This window comes from Orbicella faveolata, unplaced genomic scaffold, assembly GCF_042242905.1.
Source record: "Orbicella faveolata isolate gen_17 unplaced genomic scaffold, um_ofav_v1 contig_35, whole genome shotgun sequence".
Lineage (NCBI taxonomy): Eukaryota > Metazoa > Cnidaria > Anthozoa > Scleractinia > Merulinidae > Orbicella > Orbicella faveolata.
The window spans coordinates 18,620,027-18,641,926 of NW_028301564.1; the positions used below are offsets into that span (position 1 = coordinate 18,620,027).

The following is a 21,900-nucleotide window of genomic DNA, read 5'->3' on the forward strand; positions in this document are numbered from 1 at the left end:
GAAGAAGAAGACCGAGAAGACGTTAGTAAGGTATTTATCATTATTATTTATTATTGCTTTCTTACTTTTCAACTTTTCTGGAAGAGTAAAGTAGGTTCCTTCACGAAATGTTTCGTATCGAGCAACGTTAACAAATGCATCCAAAATCCCTTCAATCACCCAGCCTGAACCTCATCGCGACCATGCGTCTATTTCACCTTTCCCTTGATCAGTGAAGCTATTAAGATGATTTCCGCAGAACATTCGAGCAATAATGGCAAAAAATAAGTTACCAAAAAAACTCATGGCATGGTAATATTTTGAATACAGTTAAGAAGAACTTATCGAGACTTAAGCTCTCAAGTTGACCCCGCGAGACAAAATTGAACTTCAACTGAGTTATCCATATTTTAAATAAAACAGACGTTTCGCGTTAGTTAAAAGCACAATAACACACGCTTTAAGCATTCTTACGAGGTTTGACATTAACTTTCTCGAGAATGCTTGAGTTAATCACGAGGTTACATAGAGAAATGAACTAAAGTGATTTGTTTTATTTAGTATTCCAAAATTTACCGTGCTATGAGTAGACGTTTAGTAAATAAGTTTTGCAGTTATTGCTCGAACTTTGAGTGGAATCCGTCTTAAATGCGTTGTTTATAGTTGCTTCATTGTTTCTGTGAAAAATGACAGGCTCATTTTGTTTGAAATAATTTTCCATGTATTGTGTCTCATTGTTTCTGACGATTGAAAGCTTTTCAAGTATCCCAAATTGTGTTTTAACACTTGTCAATCAGATTAGTAAATCTTTTTTTTTTTCTTTTTTGCCAAATTTAAGAAAATCAGCTTTGCCATCATGACACTCGCTTGACTGCGTAGGAGCTCAGGTCGGCCACAAACATTTTTGCTCAAAATGTCGCTCAACTTATATACTTTCTTCTGTAAAATTTTCCACTTTGGGGTTGAGTTATAATTTTATCTTTTCTTTGAATGACAATGCTTTTTTCGAAAGCTATCTAGCGTCTACCACAATATTCTATGGATCTAAACAGGCTCAATTGACAAATTGACGTCCGTTTTTCATGCGTCTGTCCTGTTATTGATCGTGAATTCCGTCGTAACATTGTCAAAGTAGCTGTGGATCCACTGGGCGATAGCCGAGTGCATCCGCAGACTACTTTGACAATGTTATGACGAAATTTATTGTCAATAATAGGACAGACGCATAAAAAACTGACGTCAATTTGTTTTCTACAATAACAAATTGTCAAATTGTCCGCTCTCGCTCGTTGACGCATCGCATAAATTATAAATTCATGAGTATGTCCGATTTATTGACAGTGAAAATTAGCCAATGAGTGCGCGAGAATTGCTGCAGTTATTTTAAAAAGTAATATCGATGAGCTGAAGTCTCGAGTGGAATTCTTTGTGCCATTTTAGAAACGTCGCGGATGACTTCGAAAATCGTCCATCACCTTTTTTGTAAATTTAGTGAGATATGTGTTACAAATCTTGCTCTCTAATGACATAAGAGGTAAACCTTTGATTTGCCAATCGGAACTGAATAATTTTCTATTCCTTCGATTGTTCTCTAGCTTTCACCACATGTTCCAGTGATTTAAGAAATCTTTATAAGCATAACTGATAACCTGAGGTTGAGTGGGAGTCTTTGAGTCATTGTAGAAACATTTCATGACTTCGGCAAATCGTCCATCACCTTTTTTGTAAAATTATTGTTATATAGTGTAGAAAACAAAAACGGGACGGGACCAATTTTTAATCAGCTGGATAAAACACAACTTTTCGCAAAGTTAAAAAATTCTGTACATAGGGTTCCGAGTGACCTTAAATTTCAGAAAATTTAAGGTAGCTCTGTAATCAAGGGTGTTTTGTCCTAAGTTTGTCCTCTTTTTATAGGATCTAACATTATCTTTAAAGCAACCTGGTCGGTAGACTAGGTTATCAGTAGATTGGGTTATCAGTAGATTGGGCCATCAGTAGATTGGGCTATCAACTCTAAATTTGTCTTGTTTTTATAAGGACTTCATACATGTCATGAAAGTGACGTGGCCGATATGCAGCTGTCTAAAGTCTGTGTTGTATCATATTAGATGACGTCAGGTTATTTAGGAAAATGGTTTTCACCTTTTTTGTTCGAAATCTATTGTAATACAGTGGAACCTCGATTTAACGAAGTGCCAAGGGACTGGGGAAATTTGTTCGTTATATCGAGGGTTCGTTAAATCGAAAACCTCGATTTAACGAATTTTCGGAAAAGCAACCAAAATGTTCGTTATATCGAGGTTAGTTAATAATTAATTTTCATCGGTGTTACGTAGCACTACCCAGCATTTCTGGATCTGAACAATTACTAATAAGCACTCTTTGTCTATGTAGCTATGTACTGTACAGATATGTACATAGCTACGGCACTTAGAAATTGCACAGGCAAACAAAACTGCTTAAAACTACATATAAAAAAACATAAATACACATCTATATTGAGACGCTAATAAAAGATTACTTCCAATGGAGGTTTTTTTGTCATCAGTAAAAAATGCGTCCTCCGTTTAAGAAAAATGAACATGGTATTAAACAAAACGGTAACAATTTTAACACTGTTCTAGTCCAATTAGGACTCTTAATCAAAAAATTCTTTTAGTGAAGATTGTCTCTGTGGTTTTGTTGCCATTCGTAGGAATGTATCTTCCATAGAAGAAAGGGAGCGCAGAAATTCCTTTTCTTTTGCACTTGTCTTGTCGAATGACAAAATCAAATTGCGAAGCCCTGTCACAGCCTCGCTAGCTTCGACCAGACTAAGTGGTTTTGGCTCCACTATAGAGATGTCTGCGTCTGAATCTCCTTCATCTTCTTCTTCCTCATGACTCATCGATTCCACGTTTTGGACTGCCTTCAGGGCTTCCCGTGTTACATCTTCCTCCGTCGGTTGGCTTTCGGTTACAACATTGTTATCAAGGGATACAAAGTGACTGAATGATATCTCTGCAAGAGAGGGAAAATGGTGGGTAATGTTTCCCCATAGACCGACACCAGTTTCATTGGTATCTTCATCTTCCTCGTCTGACTCAAAAGGATCGTGTGAGGGCTCCGCTACTTCACCTGGGAATCCTGGTTTTTTCCAGCAGTTTTTGATTGTCGTGGTGCTTACATTGTCCCAAGCTTTGGCCATCATATGTAAAGAACATTCACGAACTCTTTTGTTGCGTAAGAACTTGTTTTGTTTGTACAGATACGACACCGCTTGATATAGCACGTGATATCACATAAATATAATCAATTGTACATTAGACTTTGATCAGTCCTTTTGCGAAGCGAAAACGAGAACACGAGGTAGCGATTTTACGAAGTTATATGTTGTAAATAGGGACAAATTTCAAATTAAACGGAAATCATTCAAAATACAATCTCGAAGTTTATTAAATCATAAAGACAGCATCCTTGAGGTCGATTTCTTTGACAGGTTTATTGTCATCTAAACACTGTAACATCCGCCTGATCATTGTCTTGCGATAATTTACCTTAAGGTTCTGGATTATGCCTTGGTCTGCCGGTTGAAGCTTGCTTGTGCAGTTAGGTGGAAAGAAGATGAGCTTTGTGTTTGTCAGGCCATTGACAATAACATGTGAAGTACAGTTATCTAAAAATAACAGAATATGGCGGTTTGCTACTCTCATTCGTCGGTCAATTTGACGGACCCATTTTTCAAACAAAACGCTGTCCATCCAGGCTTTTCTTTGAGACTCATAGGTCACGGGGAGCAAGTTCATGTTACTGTTCCTAAAACACCTGGGTCTGGCATATTTCCCTATCACAAGTAGGGGTAGCTTCTCTGTGCCATCCTGGTTGCAGGCCACAAGGACTGTCACGCGATCTTTACTTCTCTTACCACCGGTGCACTTTTCTCCTCTCAGGTTAAGCGTTTGAGTAGGGGTAGCTTTCCACATAAATCCTGTTTCGTCAGCATTGAAACGATCCTTCATGCTATAGCTGCGGCAAATATCCGGGAGACGCTCGCTCCAATTTTCGACAATATCAGGATCTACGCTTTTCTCTTCACCACATACAGCTTGGCCTGTAATTCCCTGTTTTTCCTTGAATTTTTCTAGAAAGCCATTACTTGCCTTGAAGTTCTCATACCCTAACTGTTGTGCAAAATACAGGGCTTTTTCTTGCAGCAGCGTTCCACTAACTGGGATGTCCATACCTCGAACCTTCCGAAACTATTCAGACAGTACTTTGTCAAGATCTGGAAAAGTCGCCTGCTTCATCTTCTTTCGTTTGTCTGTGAAGAATCCTCCTTCATAGGCACTAATAATCTCATCCTTTTTCTTCATAATGGTCGAGATTGTAGACTGAGACAAAGGAGGATCAAAACGCTTTGCAGCGACAGTGTTTTTCTCCCCATCCTTGATTGCTTTAACCAGTTTATATTTCTCTTCCAATGTCAGCATCCTTCTCTTCTTGGTCTCTTTTTTTTGGACTGCGACCGCGATGTGGAAGCACTAGGAACGGGAACTGTTACGCTTTCTTCTGCTGCACTCTCTAGGCTTGCCATAGGACAATATATTAAACTGCTTTCGATGAAAAGTGCCAAATTCAACAGAGATATAAAGGCACAAAATACGGCGAGGTATTGCAGGACGTGCTGGAATTTTTGGAATCTAACACCTTTTGATTGCTCAACAGGGTATCATGTCAACTTTCACAGGAAATTGAAGGTCTCTCGCTATTCACCGTGAAACTAGCGACAGGTAGCGAAACGGTGAAGCGACTTGTTGAGTTTTAAAACAGACAGCAATGAGCAACACAACATATTCTTTTCGATCTTGTATTCGAGGCTACCATGCGTATAAAGATATCTGGGATGCAGCTGTTGGTGAAGTTCTGGATTGTGAGGTAAGCCCTTAAAAGGAATCGTTCGTAGTTTTGACAGGTTATGAGCAAACTGAGTGATTTTACATCTATATTTTCTGCAGCACGAGCCTGACAACCCACAAGACATCCATGCTGTTGCCGTTAAACGGGTTCAAGACCAGGAAGGGACAGAAGGGACGCTTCAGACCGTGGGCCATGTGCCATTGACACTTTCACGTGCCTTCCATTTATTTTTAAAGCACGGAGGGCAAATATTAGCGGAAGTGGCTGGTAAACGAAGAAATAAGGGCATTGGACTCGAAATTCCAGCAATTTATTCTTTTTGCCACAAGAAGCCATCAAAGATAAAGAAGTTAATAGAACTCTTAAAAGACAAAGAGGATAAAGTCGAAATGTAGATGCTTTTATATGTTTGTATGAAATTATGTAAACAGCTGTAATGGGCTGTTGTCCTCGTGTTACAGGATTAAAGAAATGTCATCCTTGTTAGTTTGTTTTGCATTCATCTTTCGTCACATGTTGACATTTATTCGTTATATCGAGGTATATTTTACGTTTGGGCGTCTGGATTGTGTTCGTTATAACGAGGATTTCGTTATATCGAGGTTCGTTATATCGAGGTTTTGCTCCATACATTTTACTGTAATTTTGGCCGGGCTGAAGAAAATCGTTCGTTATATCGAGGACTTCGTTAAATAGAGGTTCGTTAAATCGAGGTTCCACTGTACGTGTTAACAAAACTTGCACTCCAAAAACATAAGAGCTGCACCTTTTGATTTGCCAATCGGACCTGAACAATTTATCAAGTAGCTCATTATAAATTATTGTGAGATAAGAAGCTATCTTTTATACTGTGCCTAAGACAAAATAATAGGTTATCACCTCCAAGAGTAAATGTCAGTTGTAAGACCGAGAAATGTTCTCTGATAGAAACAGAGCTTATGTGGATTAACTACTTGCACCCGGTATTTGGTAATAAAGAGCAGGCAAGTCATCCACTGGAGAAAGAAATTTTAGTTGAGGTGAAATTCAGGTTAACCTAAGATTATCATTTGCTCGCAGAAACTTGAGACTTGAAAGATAAAAAGTTAACACCCCTGGTGGATTACAGTGGTAAGTTGTCAGGTTCTAACATCGTCCTTTTTTTTTTCTTTAAAGCAACCTGGTTGGTTGATTAGACTATCATTAGATTGGGCTCTCAGTTTTACGTACGTATGTCCTGTTTTCACAAGGACTTGATAATTAAATGTCCGTGAAAAAGACCTGTGGGACATGCAGCTGGCTAAAGCCTACAGCCGAAGTAATAAAAGGAAATAGCAATTACCTTTCTTGTTAATATTGCCCTGTAGAGAGGAAGTTCAAGGAATTTAATTTACACTTACTTTTAACTTCCAGAGGACAATGTTCTTGTAATACCGAGAAATGATCTCTTATAGAAACAGAGCTTATGTGGATTACCTATTTGTAATATATTTTTAATAAATAGCAGGTAAGTCATCTATCGGAGAAAGAAATTTTAAACTGAGATCAAATTTAAGTTAACCTAAGACTGTCATTTGCCAGCAGAAAACTTGAGGATGGATAGATAAAAAGGTTAAGGCCTTTGGTGGGTATATGGGACCATCTGTGGTAAGTTACCAAGCTCTAATTTTGTCCTTTTGTAGGATCAAAAATATATCTTTAAAGCAAGCTGTTGGGTTGATTAGACTAGCAGTAGACTGGACCATCACCTTCTTCTGTAAATTATCTATTTTAATATGTGATATAAAATTTGTACTTCAATGACATAACAGCTGCACCTTTTGATTTGCCAATCGGAACTGCATAGTTTATCAAGTAGCTCAATATAGATTTATCGTGAGGTAAGGAGCTATCTTTTAGACTGTGCCCGAGACAAGATATTAGCGGAGCTCCGGCGGAGCCCCATACCCATATAGGGAAGAAAAGGAAACCCATGAATTGATTTTCTCATGGTTATCATGGCTAGCGGTATTGCTCGTGGGCGCGTACGCACGACGGCGACGACGACGACGACGACGACGGAGTCGCGCAAGATGGCGGCCATACTCCAGCTAATAGGTTGACAGAGACATGCACCCTCAGTTGGTAGCGGGTGAATGCCATTTTTCTTGGCGGGATTTTTAAAGAAAAACGATAGTGGAGGTTGATTTAATATTTTTAAGACAGGGTTGCGCTGAAGCAAAAGACAGAAAGCAAGAATTAACAGGCAAAGAAGTAGCGAAGAAGATCGCGAAAAAGACTGAGCGGGCCAGCGCTGGGGAAGGAGGCGAAACAGTACTGAACAATGCCGTGAATTATAGCTAGTCAAGGGCTAGAGAAAGGAGGTGAAATAATACCGAACAATGCCGTGAACCAAAGCTAACGAGGGCTATAGAAAGGAGGCGAAAGTACCCGACAAATTGATTCAGAAGACTGCCGAACTCCCCATGGCCAAGTTCAAAATTCGCGCGAACGTGATGCTGTGCAGCCGTGCAAGAAAATTCAAAAGTCACCTGATTTGGTCAGGTGATGAACATCAGAGAAATCAAACGTACCCGAGTGTTTTAGAGAAATTGCAAAACAGTAAACGTAGCGGAAAGAAGTGGTTGATTCGTTGCTCTATCGAAAATATAACTTCAGTTTAGTCTTCACAACTTTTGCTGCAAGTTTCTGCCTGGAAGATTTACACTGGCCGAACTGAATTGCCAACTTGCGGTAAGTGACTTTTGTTGTTGCGTTTGGTATGAAAATTAACAAGTTTCCTCGGCGATATAAGCTTATTTTCAATTGGAATCCATTAAGAGTCTTCCTTATTTGAAGCCATGCTGTAAGAGATTTTAAAAATTGCATCGTTTTGATTTCGCTCGTCTCTAAACAATAACACGTGGGTCGCTTTGGAGGTTGCTGTAAGTTGTAAACAAATTATGTTTTCTATCGATTTTCGTCGTCAATTTAAGCTTATAACCTCACATCTAAAAATAAGCTTAACCAAAATCGTACTTGTAAACACGGCCGGGCGAGTTTTGAAGTTTTCTCTGATTTAGTTAGCACTGCCGCTTCGTAGACTGCTAAAATTTGTTCTTCTGTTGTTGAAAACTGAACCAAGAAAGGTCTACAAACCATTTTAAGCCGAAGCGAACAGGATTTGCTAAATTTACTTTTGTTCCTATGTGAATATTTGCATATTGTGATTACAAAGTATGGAGATTTCCTCGTTTTATTAGTTCAATTTATTCGGTTTGGCGAAATGCTTTTGTGAATTCCGAGGTTAAATTGGTTGAAGACTGGTAAAGCTACTGCCAATAAAATGACTGCATAGCTAAATTAAGCCGTCGGCAAAAATACAGACTCTCAGTAATATTCAAATTTAAGCGTGAATAATTTTTCAACTTTAACACCGCAAGCTTAAACGAATTTTCTTTATCCTCTCTTTTATTCGGTCACCGTTCATTGAAAAGGGATTTGCTGTTGATACTCGAGCTCAGATGTAGTGATATGCATCTTGTGTTTATAATGTAGATTTCCTCGTTTTATTTTGTTGTCTGTCCAATTAGTTCGGTTTGGTGAAATGCTTATATCCAAAATGTCGAGTAGACGATTATGCATGGCAATCCTGTCTGCAAATAAAGCTCTGCTTTGATTTTGATTGGCTATTTCATGTTATTTGTGCCATTGCTTTTGGTTGGGGGTACATTGACCGTATTTTGTTAATAAGAGGTTATTCCCCAATGCGGTATTTACACTTAACATGGAAATGTTCCAAAAAAGTGAGATAGTACTAATTAACTCGGTAAATTGAACAGTGTAATAGAAGTTCTTGCCCTGACCATTTCTCAGTAATAAGAATAACTTTTACATACATATATACACAATTTAGTTGGAGAGAGCACTCTCCTATCTCCACTCTCTCTCTCTTTGCTCTCTTCTTCACACTAATTTTTTATTTACTAACTTATTAAATGAATGTCACTGACTGTTTTCTTTGTTGTGCATGCATACTTTTTTGCTGGTCGAAGAAAGTTTCAGTTTCTTCCTGGCTGTACAGTTTCCTTTCTCCTGTCCTGTACCAATTTGTTTGTGATATAACTTCGTGAATTCTCTATTCTCCTTAAATTTTATCTCATCAGGTTGATAGAATGCACTCTCAGAGTGTTCCATCATTGTCTTCAGTCGCTACAATTTTCCAGAAAAAAGCAATAGTTTTCTTAATTTCCTTTTACTTTGCGTTAGGACTTTTTAGCATGCCTGTAATTGACCCATGGGCATTACGGGAGAATATTTTTCAAGTAAAGAATTACATTCGTTTTGGTGTTGAGTATTTTAAATTGTTATGAATTAGGCATTTCTTTTTATTTTTTATATTTTTTATTTTAGTCGCACAAAATGTTTTATGGTTTTACTGAGGTATACCATGTAAATGTAAATAATGCACTGGAATTGGCCAATCAGAGTGTGCATTATATCGGCTTTAAACACAAACCACATATAAATGACTCATATGTAAATGATATTTTTATTACAGAGAACTGGACAGGGCAAGAACTTCTCCTTCTTTTGTGAATTTATATATTAATTCCTCTCAGTGCTGTCAAAATGTCTCAGGAACCTTCATTTCTGATAATCTATTATTTTCCACCATACCTACAGCACAGAAGCTCACCAAATCCTAACTGATAACTAACATGTGTGTATCTCTAGCCTTTGCTGTGTGCTACATGTATATTCTGTTATCCTGCCTTAACTGCTAGGAAAAATTTTGGCAGAGCTGTTTCAACAGTTTCACTTAAATTGATTTCCAGTAACAGTGCTACATGTAGCAGTGCTATTGAGTGTGAACTTTATGGAGGATTTTAAATTTTTATTTTTTTATGATTACAGACAACAACAAAATATACATGTGTATACATAAACTGATGTTGGTGTTGGTTACAAACCGTAGTTCATAATAGTCATCCTATTACAGGTAAGGGGGAAACGTTCAGAGAGTTTAGAACATTTCTTCCCCCAGCACACCTTCTGTCTATAGGTGCAATAATTGAGAGGTTATATATATGTACGAAGAGTAATGTAAAGTTACTGTATAAACTTAGCATTAAAATCTGACATTTGAATGCCTCCTTTGCTAAAATTAGTCATGATTTAATTGTTATCACTCCCTGTGAATTCATAGAGATTCCAGAGGCAAATTATAACCTAATGTGGAAGTCCTGTCTTCAAGTGAGGGAAAATGACACAAAAGAGTTACAATGAAAGTAAAGAGAATTGTGAATGTTGATGTGGTGTACATTATACATCATGTAAAGGTATTTGGTGAGTGCCAAAGGCATAACATTTCATGTATTGCTTTTTCAGGACAAATTATATAACAGTGATGTTTTAAAAGGTGTGATCAGAAAAATAATGAGTACATTGTCCAGGCAGCATCAGTTTATGGACAGCATATGCAGACAGTAAGAGGAACTGTAAGCACTACCATGTAAGTTAGTTTTATGCTTATGACTTCTTGTTCTTGAATTTTGTGTCATTTCATCACAAGAATAAGTAGCGAAAGATGCAATAGTTGTTGCAATATATTTTTGAAGGAAAACTTATAAGTCTGCCTATGCTGGATAACAGCCATGTGTAAACTGAATGTGAAGCAAACCATATGTTAAATATGGGGCAACCCTAAAACCCAGAAACCGGAATCCGGAATCTGGAACCAAAAACCGGAATCCAGAAACTGGAAACTGGAATCCACAAATCAAAGAAAATAAGTTCTTCAAATACGCGAAAATTGTTTTGCTTAGCTTTTCGACTGTAAAAAGTAAGCTGCCAAATAAAAAGGACCTCAAACTTAACCTTTTTTGAAACAAAAATTCCCCGTCTGTTGAAATTGTGCAACCGTTATTTTTAGTGAGGGCTATGATTATGAGAATCTCAGTAAAGTGCGTCTTAATTTTATTCCAAGCACCTCGAGAGTGTCTAAAATAAGCTTGCTGATAATTGCCATTTTGTTTAATAAGTGATCTTCAATTTACCGGAAGTATAAATTTATCCTTTATGTCTAGTACATACTGAACAAGATAGAAAATGTCATAGAGAACAGGATATCCATCAGTGGCAGCTCCCTGTACATTGACGGTCACGCCCCCCAATTTCGAAGTCCAAGGGCTAACCCGTCTGGTCTAAATATGAAATTTGATTTTTCCAACAGATACGAGACCAATTCCAGATTAACACAATTTCCACACTGATACTGTGACAAATCAGCATTTCATATTCTTGGCGGCCATCATATTAAAACAATTTGTAGAAATGTTGCACACTTACTTCCATCTGCTTCTCACTTGCTGACAGATCAGACCACATGCTGTTCAAAGATGCTGAAAGACTGCCAGAAACTCACTGCAATAGCCTATAATAGCTTGTTGTTAATGTGCTGCTCACCAGTCTTCTCAGAGCAATTTGATTTAGACAAGAACCGGGCTCTCACCAGGGCCAGCTTGAACAAAAGATGGGTAACTTAGCCTATGAGCAGGCTCTCGTGTTTGGGCTGGGGGTGTGAGTAGCAAAGCCGCATGAAGGCTCTTGGTGACATGCCAATGCAGAAAAACACTAGACACCTATTTAGCCTGCTCAGACAATAGAGACAGATACTAGAGCCTGCTCGCAGGCTATGAGTAACTCTATCCACCCAAAAAATCAGTAACCCTGACTGGATAGTGATGTACCCAATGAATAGCTTTATGCAGCTTTTGAACGACGGGGCCAGATATATAGCTAAGGGTTGTTCAGAACTAGTCAATAATTTTTTAGTAATTACAGTCTGTGGCTGAAGTAAAGCCAAGAAAATAAATAACAACAAAATGATTTTTGCTCATATTTATTTATTAGACATTGCTGAAGTGAATTATTTCTATCATCATTCGTAATATCTGGATTCCAGATTCTGGTTTTTGGTTCCAGATTCTGGATTCCAGATTCTGGATTCCGGATTTCGGTTTCCAAATTCAGTGTTTTAGAGTTGCCCCAGATGATGTATGTGCATATGTTAATCTTGAATAATCTGAAATTTCAGAGAGTTTAAAAATATCATATCATATCTGTGATGGTTCTGAGGTGGAGGGCTGTTACATGTACATGTAAATGTCTCATGCACGATTTTTCACTCATTATGATTCAGGTGCAAATAGTTTCTGTATCTGTTGATGTGCAACAATCTACACCAATATTTCAACCTAATAATGTACAGTGTATATTAATTAACCAAATTATGCTGTTTGTTTTTAGTTGGCCAGTGCTACTACATAGTAATGTGATGTTGAAGTGCACAAATTTACAAACACGCCCAGTGTCAACTTGTCAAATACATGTATATGAACTGGCCAGACAGTGTAGATTACAAAATTCTCTGAAAGGTAAGATGTTTCTTAAACATTATTTTGTAATTAATGATTTCTCAGACATTGTTTTCTTCAAGAAAAGATTCATACCCCACATGGAGGTTTTTTCTCTATTAGAGCTCTTGATTCCTGATACTTTAATTTGGAATTTCTAAAGACTGGCCGTGAATGGGTGTTGGGTGTGAATATCTTCTGGAACTGCACATTCATTCATTGAGTAAGCAAGAACATCAGTATTTATCCTGACAAACTCTGATTTTCTTCTGGAAGCTGAACTCATATACAGTTGTGCAGTTATATGTACAACCAAACAGCCTGGATGACCCTGTGATTGGGACTGTGCACATTGTTGTAACCATCAATGTTCCAGTTGCTTGTTTGAAGCAAATTGCATTTGCTCTCGAAAGCAAGTGGCGAAGTTCATAACAGTTATGTAAGTTTGCTTTGTATCTCAGGGCAGAGCCTGCCACAGTGAAAGTTGGAGTACCAACCCCTAGCATTTGATTCACTACTAACACTCAGTAAACAGCTAACAATGAAGTACACTGTATATCAAAGAAAGGAATTACATGCCTGTTCCTGTCAGTCAAGATATGAACAGGTTACAGATGGGGAGCCTGTATTAACACATCAAAGATTTTCAAAGCAACCATGGCCTGGTGAGATATTTCTGAGGTAATATAAATTTAAGGTCCTTATGATTGCTTATAGGCATTGATTTTTATTGTAAACAATATCTTACTGAGTGTATTTTTCTTGTGTGCTAATTGTTGGAGAACACAGAGGTCACTGTTATGACAGAGATATTAATTTGTGAAAAGTTCTATAAACAAATGCATCTGGGAACAAATTAATTTATCATGGATGCAGCTTCTGAGAGATCCCCAATATTAATGGAACATACACTGTTCATACAGTACATGTAAAAGAGTTTAGTAATTCATTACTTATGATTGTAATGCTTTGTTTGGTTTCTCTGTATTTACAGACAACTTGATGGGATTATAAATTCTGCACCAAGTTCTTTGAATAAACTGACTTGGAGGTTCAGTTCTGCAACCCATCCTGTTTGTAGTAATATCATAGCTGCAACATTGTGACAGATACACTGCATTACATTATTAAGAAACACATATTAACTAATTGTTTTTACGTGCCTGTTAATTTAATCAGTTTTTCTTAGAGATAATTTACTCGTGGTTTATTTAAATAATTGGCTTTTTGGCTTTAAAATGATATTTATTGAGCTTTTAAATCAATTTTGTGATAATCTGCATTGGACATGGCATAAATTGATATTTTGCCAACACGAAATGGAGAACTGGGTCTTAAGCAAAGTTGCAGGATTAGCATTTTTGTAGAAAGAAAGGGTTGAGAAATTTGTGACATTCTACAGACAGCCTTGCCATTCGCAATGTCCGATAAGGTTAATTTGTTCCATTCTGTTGTAGAAATAGTGTTCTCTAATTTATAAATTATTTCAATCTGTTGTTTAAACGATTGCCTTATAACCCCATGTCTGGCTTTGGTGCATGTAGGATATTGATGTATTTTTTATCCATTTTGCTGTAAATTATCTTAATTGATGTGTCAATCAAAACATATCTTGGATATGCTGGGCTCTTCTGACAAATGTACCTATGCCTCATAACCTTTGAGTGCATTTGGCTGTGTAGTGCAGACAAAATACATGTACATAATATAACTTCCTCTTAGCTCACTGATAATTCTTGGTATAATTTAATCATAGCAAAATTAATCAATGGAACCCAATCGCAGCTCTTGTAGTCCACAATGCCAGTCGAGAAAAAGAACAAATCACATTGAAATTGAATAATAAAATTATTATTAGAAGCCTATGCAAGTATTCATGATCAGCAAAAAAAAAATATCGTAATTACCATTCATGCGAGGGTGATTTTGCTTATTGCAAACCCTTCTAGCAGGAGGAGACTCCATACAATAGTGAAGATGGCTAAATGTATCTTTGGGGACAAGTTAGAAAACAAAACTTTCCAACTTTTCACATATGTATACTGTTTTGGTATTTTTGTGAGATTTCATTTGGTAGAGATTCAGGGACTGAGTATATTGTAACCACTACATTTCAATCAGTCCCCACAACAAAAAAATGTGTAAACTTCTTTTGTGTGGGAGTCCCCATGTTAACAAAGGAAGAATATAATGATTAATAACAATGCCTTGTCTTTCTGAATAAGGTAGGAAAGAACAAGAAATGCCACCAAAAAGCACAGAAGACAGTTCTGTTATGTGATCAAGATTTTTGGTAGCTTCCCAGAAATCCTTGAAATCGTGGCTCTATATTTCATAATCACACCATCTTACACCTCGATCTGCTGATATAATACTAGTTCCGGCTGAAACTATTAAATCATTCGCAATTTACCTCATACATGTTGGATTATTTTCATTAGCAACAACATTCCGAAAAATAACTGAGGAGCTCCGCTTTTAGGCTGGCCTAAATCTATATATTGGTTTAAACTACTATGATTTCCAAGAGACAATCTTCTAATAAGACCGAGAAATGATCTGTTATAGAAACAGAGCGTGCGTGGATTAACCATTTGCAGCGTATTTTGTAGTAAAGAACAAGCAAGTCATCCACCGGAGAAAGAAATTTTAAATTGTGGTGAAATTTAGATCAACGTAAGATTGTCATTTGCTGCAGAAAACTTGAAGTTTGAAAGATAAAAAGTTAAGGCCCCTGGTGGACTGGTAAGTTGTCAGGATCTAACAATTGTCCTTTTTTATATAGGATTAAAGCAACCTGGTGGGTAGATTAGGCTATCAGTTTTACGTATACACGGATTCTGAGTTCAGCTCTTTCGTAAATTTCTTGAGTCTGCAAGCACATCCCAAATGCATATTTATGAACTTTCACATCCACTGATTGACATAAGCTGACACAAATATGGTGTACTGTGGGATTTCTGTACACTCTCTTTAAATACGAGTTTATATGAAACCTGTAGGCTGAAGCAAACTGTCTACTAGTTTCTTTCCCAAAAATGAAAAAAATATCGTTCAACCCTGATCAGCAAAGCTACTACGAATACCAAATATAAGCAGATTGTTACTCTTTTGGTCAAATATCTAAATTAACTTCTTATTTTTAGTTGCTAAGGAGAAGTATTAGGAAGTTAGAAAGAGTGCAGAGGGTTGGAAAGGTGTCTATCCTGGGTGCCAGAGAAGTTTCTTTGCGGAGTTTCCAGTCCTAAGTGAAGTCTAAAGGCTCACCGAAATTACTTTAAATCGCCCGGAGAAGGCAGCAGACTACAAAGAATCCAACATAACCACATGTCGATTTTATTCAAAAATCATTTCAATTTATACCTTTAAAAAACGAAGCAAAGCTACCGCTTTCCTATGGAGACCCTCATAACTCAAATCCTTGCAACACATCTGCCCTTAAAAATGAGTAACTTTCCTGTTACATTTTTGAGTGGACTTCAGCAACTTGGATTTCTTTACCTAGAGCTGGATTCCGGATTGCAAAACTCAGGATTAAGAGACTATCAGTCCCTATCCAAAAGGAAAAATTTAATATAACGGGAAGATTTATTGCTCTCTATTGTAATTTCTATTTATCGCTTCGGTGTTGTCATGCATGACGCCGTTATAAAGAGCAAATAAAGTATCACAAAGCGAATATGAAGGTAGGCTCCAGCTGAAATTTACATACTAAATAAATTGCTAAACTGACACTTCAGCGTAAGTTGAGTCAGTTTTCAGTTTACACGTTTAGTTCTAGTTCTAGATTGCTTATGTTTAGCATCTCTTCATGAATGAGGTAATCAAATTTGCTGGCACATGTGGCAAGCACGTAAAACTGTGGTACAAGACCCGGTGGTGATGCTTCGAGCTTGTGGTGATGCAGGATATGTGGGGTATACTCGTGGGCAGTTGCAGGAGCGCGTTGACAGACATAAATGAAAGTCGTGCTCCATTTGCAAACTCTAAAAACAATGGCCTCATGGCGACATCTAAACGTCAAGCAATAAATCATTTGTTTTGCTAAAATTAAAGGAAAACCACTTAACCATCAGCTTCATGATCAGCTACATAGCCATTACACCATTTTAACCCTACAAACCCATACACCTATTAAGGATCCTACTTTCTAAAGACGTTCGTGATATTTTTGAGGTCTTTACACAAACTTCTTATTAGCCAGCCAGTGTATTGGCTAGAAGACCTGTAATGGTGACGAAGTGATCAGCCAGGTGGTGACCTTCACCGCAAACAGAAACTAAAGCAATGATGATGCATATAGGTTAACTTATATAACTATAACAGCTGCCTTACATAGCCCTTGGAGCTGAAAACAAAATTGGTCGGAGCTGAAGCTGGAATAATCCTGCTGGCTGTTGTTTGACTGTGCGAATATGAAAACTCATCATCATCTTCTTTTTGTTGTTGTTGTTGTTGTTCTTGTTGTTCTTGTTGTTCTCTTCCTTCTTCTTTTTCTTCTTCTTCTTCTTCTTCTTCTTCTTCTTCTTCTTCTTCTTCTTCTTCTTCTTCTTCTTCTTCTTCTTCTTCTTCCTCTTCTTCTTCTTCTTCTTCCTCTTCTTCTTCCTCTTCTTCTTCTTCTTCTTCGAACACGGAATGGAGGAATTGAAAATATAGAAAAAAATTTAAAAAAATTGTTGAATTCCACAGATATACAAAACCGTTCTTTTATTTTTAATATACCCAGCCTGCGCGATGAAAATGGTGTAAGAGTAAAAACAAATCAAAATTCTAAAAAAAAAAAAATAATAAAACGAGTGGAAGTTCAAATACTAACTAACTTTTCCTCACTCTAGAAGCAGGTTGGAAGAGCGTCAATTTTAACGAGTCCTCATTTATGTCGACGTAGGTTTTATTAGTCCCTCGCAGCAATATTGCTCTTTCATTGAGTAAAGTGCTACCTGAGGTTTTTTGATCTTAGCCATCTCGTCTAATTAAATTCATAGCAAGTTAGTAGAGTTTTTAACCCATCTTGTCCAATTATATTCATGATTACTCAGTATCCGACTGTTTCAGTGTGCCAAATTCCATGTCAAACGGAGAGTTAATGCTAATTTCGAGAAGTCAAAATAGACCATCGCGTGAAATCTTACAATGCTGCGGCCGCACTTACATTTCATGCTATATAATTGCAAATATTCAATATAGCTTGTAATTTACATCTAAATTAACATGATTTCACTTTGGTTTGAGTTTCCACTTAGCAAGCTGACGGAACTGGAAATGAAGAAACAGCTAAAGTGAAAAGAAAGTCCATCCACCCATCAACCTAGCTATTATAGCCCATTAACAATTAGAATATTAACGCATGAGGAAATCAAAGTTGCGATTTTCCAAAAAGATTCAAGATTTTCTTCAGTTCCTTACTGGCTAAAATAGACTCTCTTTTCCGCCGGCAGATCAGCATTGAAAACAATGTAATTGTACAGTGTTTGTTCATCATTTTTAAAGTTGTCTTTTTCTTGATATAGTTTTCAGCTGCTGAAGAAAATCCTGTCAATAACGGTTCTTATCAGACTTCCGCAGTCATGCAATTTTTCCCGATGTTGTCCAATGTATATCAGCTGTACTTCACAGAGCATTAGACTACAAACGTAACGAAACGTGAAGCCATATCTTTATTACAGCCGTCACTGATAGATAGAACTTGCTCATATTCCGCAAAGTTCCGATTTCGATTGTAATGTTCGCCAACAACAGCTCAACAGATGATGAGCAATTCAAAGGCCACAGTGGTGCCAACGGAACGTGTTTTCTTCCCACTGACTTTGTGGCCGTCAGGATAAGCTATACCACTATATACAGTGTCCTTCTGCTTGCTTCGCTCACTGGAAATTCTCTACTTATTTACGCGTCCGTAAACTCCAATATCAGGATGGGCCTTATAATAAACAACATAGCTGCTTCAGATCTCTTGTATTCCATATTTCACTTCCCTCGCGAGATGGTAGCTCACATCAAAGGCTCGCCAGCCTTTCAACTCCATGGATGGATTGGACATGTTCTCTGTAAGATCTGTACTTTTGTCACGGATGTTACCATTGCGGTGTCTACTCTGTCCTTGATTTTTGTTGCTGCTGACAGGCTGATTGCAATTGTGTTGCCAGCAACATATATTCAAATCACTGTTAAAAAGCGACGGTTTCTCATCCTTTCCACTTGGATTGTAGCAATGGCAATTCACTCTCCATATTTCTACACTTTCCGCTTGGAGACCACAAATGGGCAAACTCTTTGTATTACAAACTGGGAGCCGCACTTTAATCACGAGTCAACACATACCCGTTACTATACTGCTTTACTAGTCACTATTCTGATTGTGCCGCTGATAACAGTGTGCATACTTCAGGCTCTCATTTTGGTAAAGCTAAGAAGTGATAAATTGGCGCAATCTCGTACTTGCATCGCCAATCAACGACGCGCTAAAAGGAATAAAAAACTGCTAAAGATGTCTGTAATGATTGCGTTGGCCTTTGCGTTGTGTTGGCTACCTTTCATTGCCTATCAGCTTCTTATTCTTCACTTTCCAAGTTCAATTCCACATTGCAGTTTAGGTTTTATAATATTTAGTCAATTCGTGTTTTTTTTGTCGTTGTGTCATTGCATAGTGAATCCATGTATTTGCTTCAAGTTTATGCGCGGTGTTCGAATTGTCCTAAAACCTGGTAGAAATATATAACCACATTGAAAGTCCCTTGAGCATTTTCAAGCTGCCGCCGCCATTGTTCAAAAATGGCCATATTAGGTTGATTTTGGGCTGTAAAACAAAGCCTTTTGTTAGCCAAATGGATCCACTTTTCTTGATACGTGTCCAGTTTTCACAAGGACTTGATAATTAAATGTCTATGAAAAAGACGTGTGGGACATGTAGCTGTCTAAGGCCTGCAGCTGATGCAATAAAAGGAAATTTCAATTATCTTTCTTGTTTTTTTGTCTTGTAGAAAGGAAGTTAAGGGAATTTAATTTATACTTCTACAACTGTACTGATGACTCTACCAGAAGAAGATACAAGAAGTTTACCAGCAGTTGCCATACACAGTGTAATTTTGACTCTATCTGCCATTTTTTCACTCATGGGAAACTCGCTCGTCTGTCTCGCTTTATACCAAAACAGGAGACTGCGAACTGTTACAAATATCTACGTGTTGTCCTTGGCAATAGCTGATATAATGGCATCCACTTTTGTACTTCCTTTTTCCGCAGTCGCATCTGGTTATCGAGCATGGCCGTTCAATTTCGCCTTTTGCCAATTTAGCGGTGTCGCTACTTATTTTTGGGGTGCAACGTCAATAAATATTTTGGCGTTGACTGCTGTTAATCGTTACATTTGTATCGCAAAACCTCATCTTTATCCTACACTGTTCACAAGGAAGAAAACGCTTTTTTCGATCCCTTTGGTTTTGTTGCTGACACTCAAAGCAAACCTTACTTCCACACTTGCCACGCCGATTTTATTCCTGTGGTATCCGCTTGATTTAGTTTGTGAAGCAACAGGGTTGGAAATCCGAGCTGGCATTTCCAAAGGTATAGTTGGATTTGTCAGCCTTGCAATGTCTTTAATCATATTTTGTTTCGGAAGCGTGTATCGTACCATAAAGCGGCACAATTCTGTAGTCAATCCTTCTCTACAGGACATCACCAGTCAAGTAGTAGTAAGCCCACACGAGATTCAGGCATCTCGGGTTCTTCTGACCACAGTTGTGGGATTTGACGTTTGCTGGATTCCTCTAACAGTTGTGCGGATTCTTAATGCATATGCACATTGGCCTATACCTTCATATTGGGTGCCCTATGCCACACTGTTCGCTTTCTTCAGTTCTTGGATCAACCCAGTGATATATGGCGTCACTAACAGAACGATGAGGAAAGAATCCCTTAAGCTATTACAATGTCGAAACCAAACTTAAAGGGATAATTGTAAACTCCTTATGGTGATATTGGTTGGAATATTTTGTGTGGAAATATTTAAATTACCCGCCGCTACATATGTGTGTACATAATTTATGTACACGCATTGCTAGTGGCAGCAATTATCATTGTTCCACACATAGCGGTAATTGCTTTTGCGTTATCACTCTATTCTTGCAGAAAGCATGTTAATCCTTTCGTGAGGGTGGCCTTGAAGAGTAAGGTGGACAATCATAAATAGAAGTAAACTGTTCAGAACTGACCTATCAAGTTGGGTCGGGGGCAGAGAGACTCAGATAGAGAAACACCCACTTTGAAGATAGACTGACTGGTGGCAAGAGGGTGGGAATGTAGTCATTTAAACACTTCAGCTATGTTCGATTCTCCAGATAAGCACAGAAGGGTCTATAATTAATGTTAGTTCTCATAGGATTAATGTCAGGAATCGGGATTTCTTGTATAACATGTATGGAACACCCAGCTAGCAGTGCAAAGCAAATTTGTCAGCTAACTTTGATAGAAGGGTATGGTTTGAGAAGAGTACATAAATTGACCTAGTTGTACAGGATTTACATCGCGCAGCTTTAAAATGATGGGATCATTGACAATTTTGCCAGTGCGGACATTGAAACGAGACTACAAAATCAAGATTTGAGAGATTTTTTAACTAAAAGATTGTATCTTTTGAAATATCATATATAGCGGAGTAAATAGTTTGATTTACAAATGTTTTCTTCTTTTCAATGTTGGGTAGAAACGTTGCAGTTGCAGAAATTTTAACTTGCTCTTCTCATCTCTTTGAATAGGTTTCTAGCTGCTCGTCGTTTTACGGCTGACTATTTCATAAGAAATCATCATGGTATATATCATCTTGAACAGAAACAAATATTTACTGGATTCAAAATCTTAGTTTTTTTGAAAACCTCGAATGATTGGCGTCAAATGTTTCGTTCATTTGTGTACAAGATGGTATATGTTGAATTTTTAATTTTGTGGCGGAAAAATTCAAGGAGGTACCTTCTTAAAATGTTTGTCAAAAAAGTTGTCAGGGGACGCGCGGTGCAAAGTTTTTCCAATTTTCCCGCCAAAAGTCTTGTAAAAATGTATGTAAATGTAATTTGTTTACCCACGGAGCACCAAGGAGTTCACAGAACTCGTTCAGAAATGTCCGTGCATTCAAGGATCGAATTCGAGCAAATTTTTGAAAGACACCTTTTCAATTAATTTAACTGAATCTCAATAAATAAAGTACCGGTATATCTGACTCCTCCACTGGTCTTAGTTGTCCCGTGTTGTTGTTTGATTCTCGTTTGCCTGATAGTTAATGAAAATATTTCAATGAGAGACTTATCAGTTGCTGTTTTCTTTGGAGTAGAAGTTATTACACGTACATGCAACATAGAAAATTGCATTAAAAAGTGATTGTTTCAATAGCAGCTTTGTTTACATTTTTCCAGCAACCCATAATGTATAGTGTAGGGTAACTTCCCACAGTTCATATTTTGCCTGTAAGAACCAAATATATAGGCTTAATTGTTATATTACTTTGCAGATTTCCAGGACTAAGTAGGGTTGGCCAAGGTTTTGGGGTATGTACCGTATACCAGTGGATTTTAAATCAAGTATATGATATATTGGAAAATAATCCAAAAATAAACATCTGTAAAAAGGCTGCATCATAAATACTGTGACGTTGCTT

At 37.5% G+C, this 21,900-nt stretch overlaps 2 protein-coding genes and 1 long non-coding RNA gene across 6 annotated transcripts; all 3 read left to right on the plus strand.

Moving 5' to 3' along the window:
* The first annotated feature begins 6,776 nt into the window (after positions 1–6,776).
* Positions 6,777–14,671, plus strand: LOC149103612 (uncharacterized). 4 transcript variants are annotated; one of them, XR_016201920.1, is made up of 5 exons: positions 6,777–7,590; positions 9,754–9,838; positions 10,228–10,351; positions 12,148–12,275; positions 12,862–14,671. It is a non-coding gene; the product is annotated as an uncharacterized LOC149103612 (long non-coding RNA). The 4 variants fall into 4 exon arrangements; XR_016201917.1 differs by lacking the exon at positions 12,862–14,671 and having other exon boundaries at positions 12,148–12,811; XR_016201918.1 differs by lacking the exons at positions 9,754–9,838; positions 12,862–14,671 and having other exon boundaries at positions 12,148–12,811.
* A 3,070-nt stretch (positions 14,672–17,741) lies between these two features.
* LOC149103613 (neuropeptide receptor 22-like) lies at positions 17,742–19,182 on the plus strand. The gene has a single exon (XM_089273188.1). It carries the CDS (start codon positions 17,977–17,979, stop codon positions 18,970–18,972), a length of 996 nt encoding a protein of 331 aa, XP_089129314.1. The 5' UTR covers positions 17,742–17,976; the 3' UTR covers positions 18,973–19,182.
* A 52-nt stretch (positions 19,183–19,234) lies between these two features.
* LOC110055541 (melatonin receptor type 1A-like) lies at positions 19,235–20,268 on the plus strand. Its single transcript, XM_020761934.2, has one exon. It carries the CDS (start codon positions 19,280–19,282, stop codon positions 20,198–20,200), a length of 921 nt encoding a protein of 306 aa, XP_020617593.2. The 5' UTR covers positions 19,235–19,279; the 3' UTR covers positions 20,201–20,268.
* Positions 20,269–21,900: the final 1,632 nt, after the last annotated feature.

What these genes read in the sequence shown, in the direction of transcription:
- LOC149103613 (XM_089273188.1), top strand. Translation starts at nt 17,977, where the DNA reads ATGTTCGCCAACAACAGCTCAACAGATGATGAGCAATTCAAAGGCCAC.
- LOC110055541 (XM_020761934.2), top strand. Translation starts at nt 19,280, where the DNA reads ATGACTCTACCAGAAGAAGATACAAGAAGTTTACCAGCAGTTGCCATA.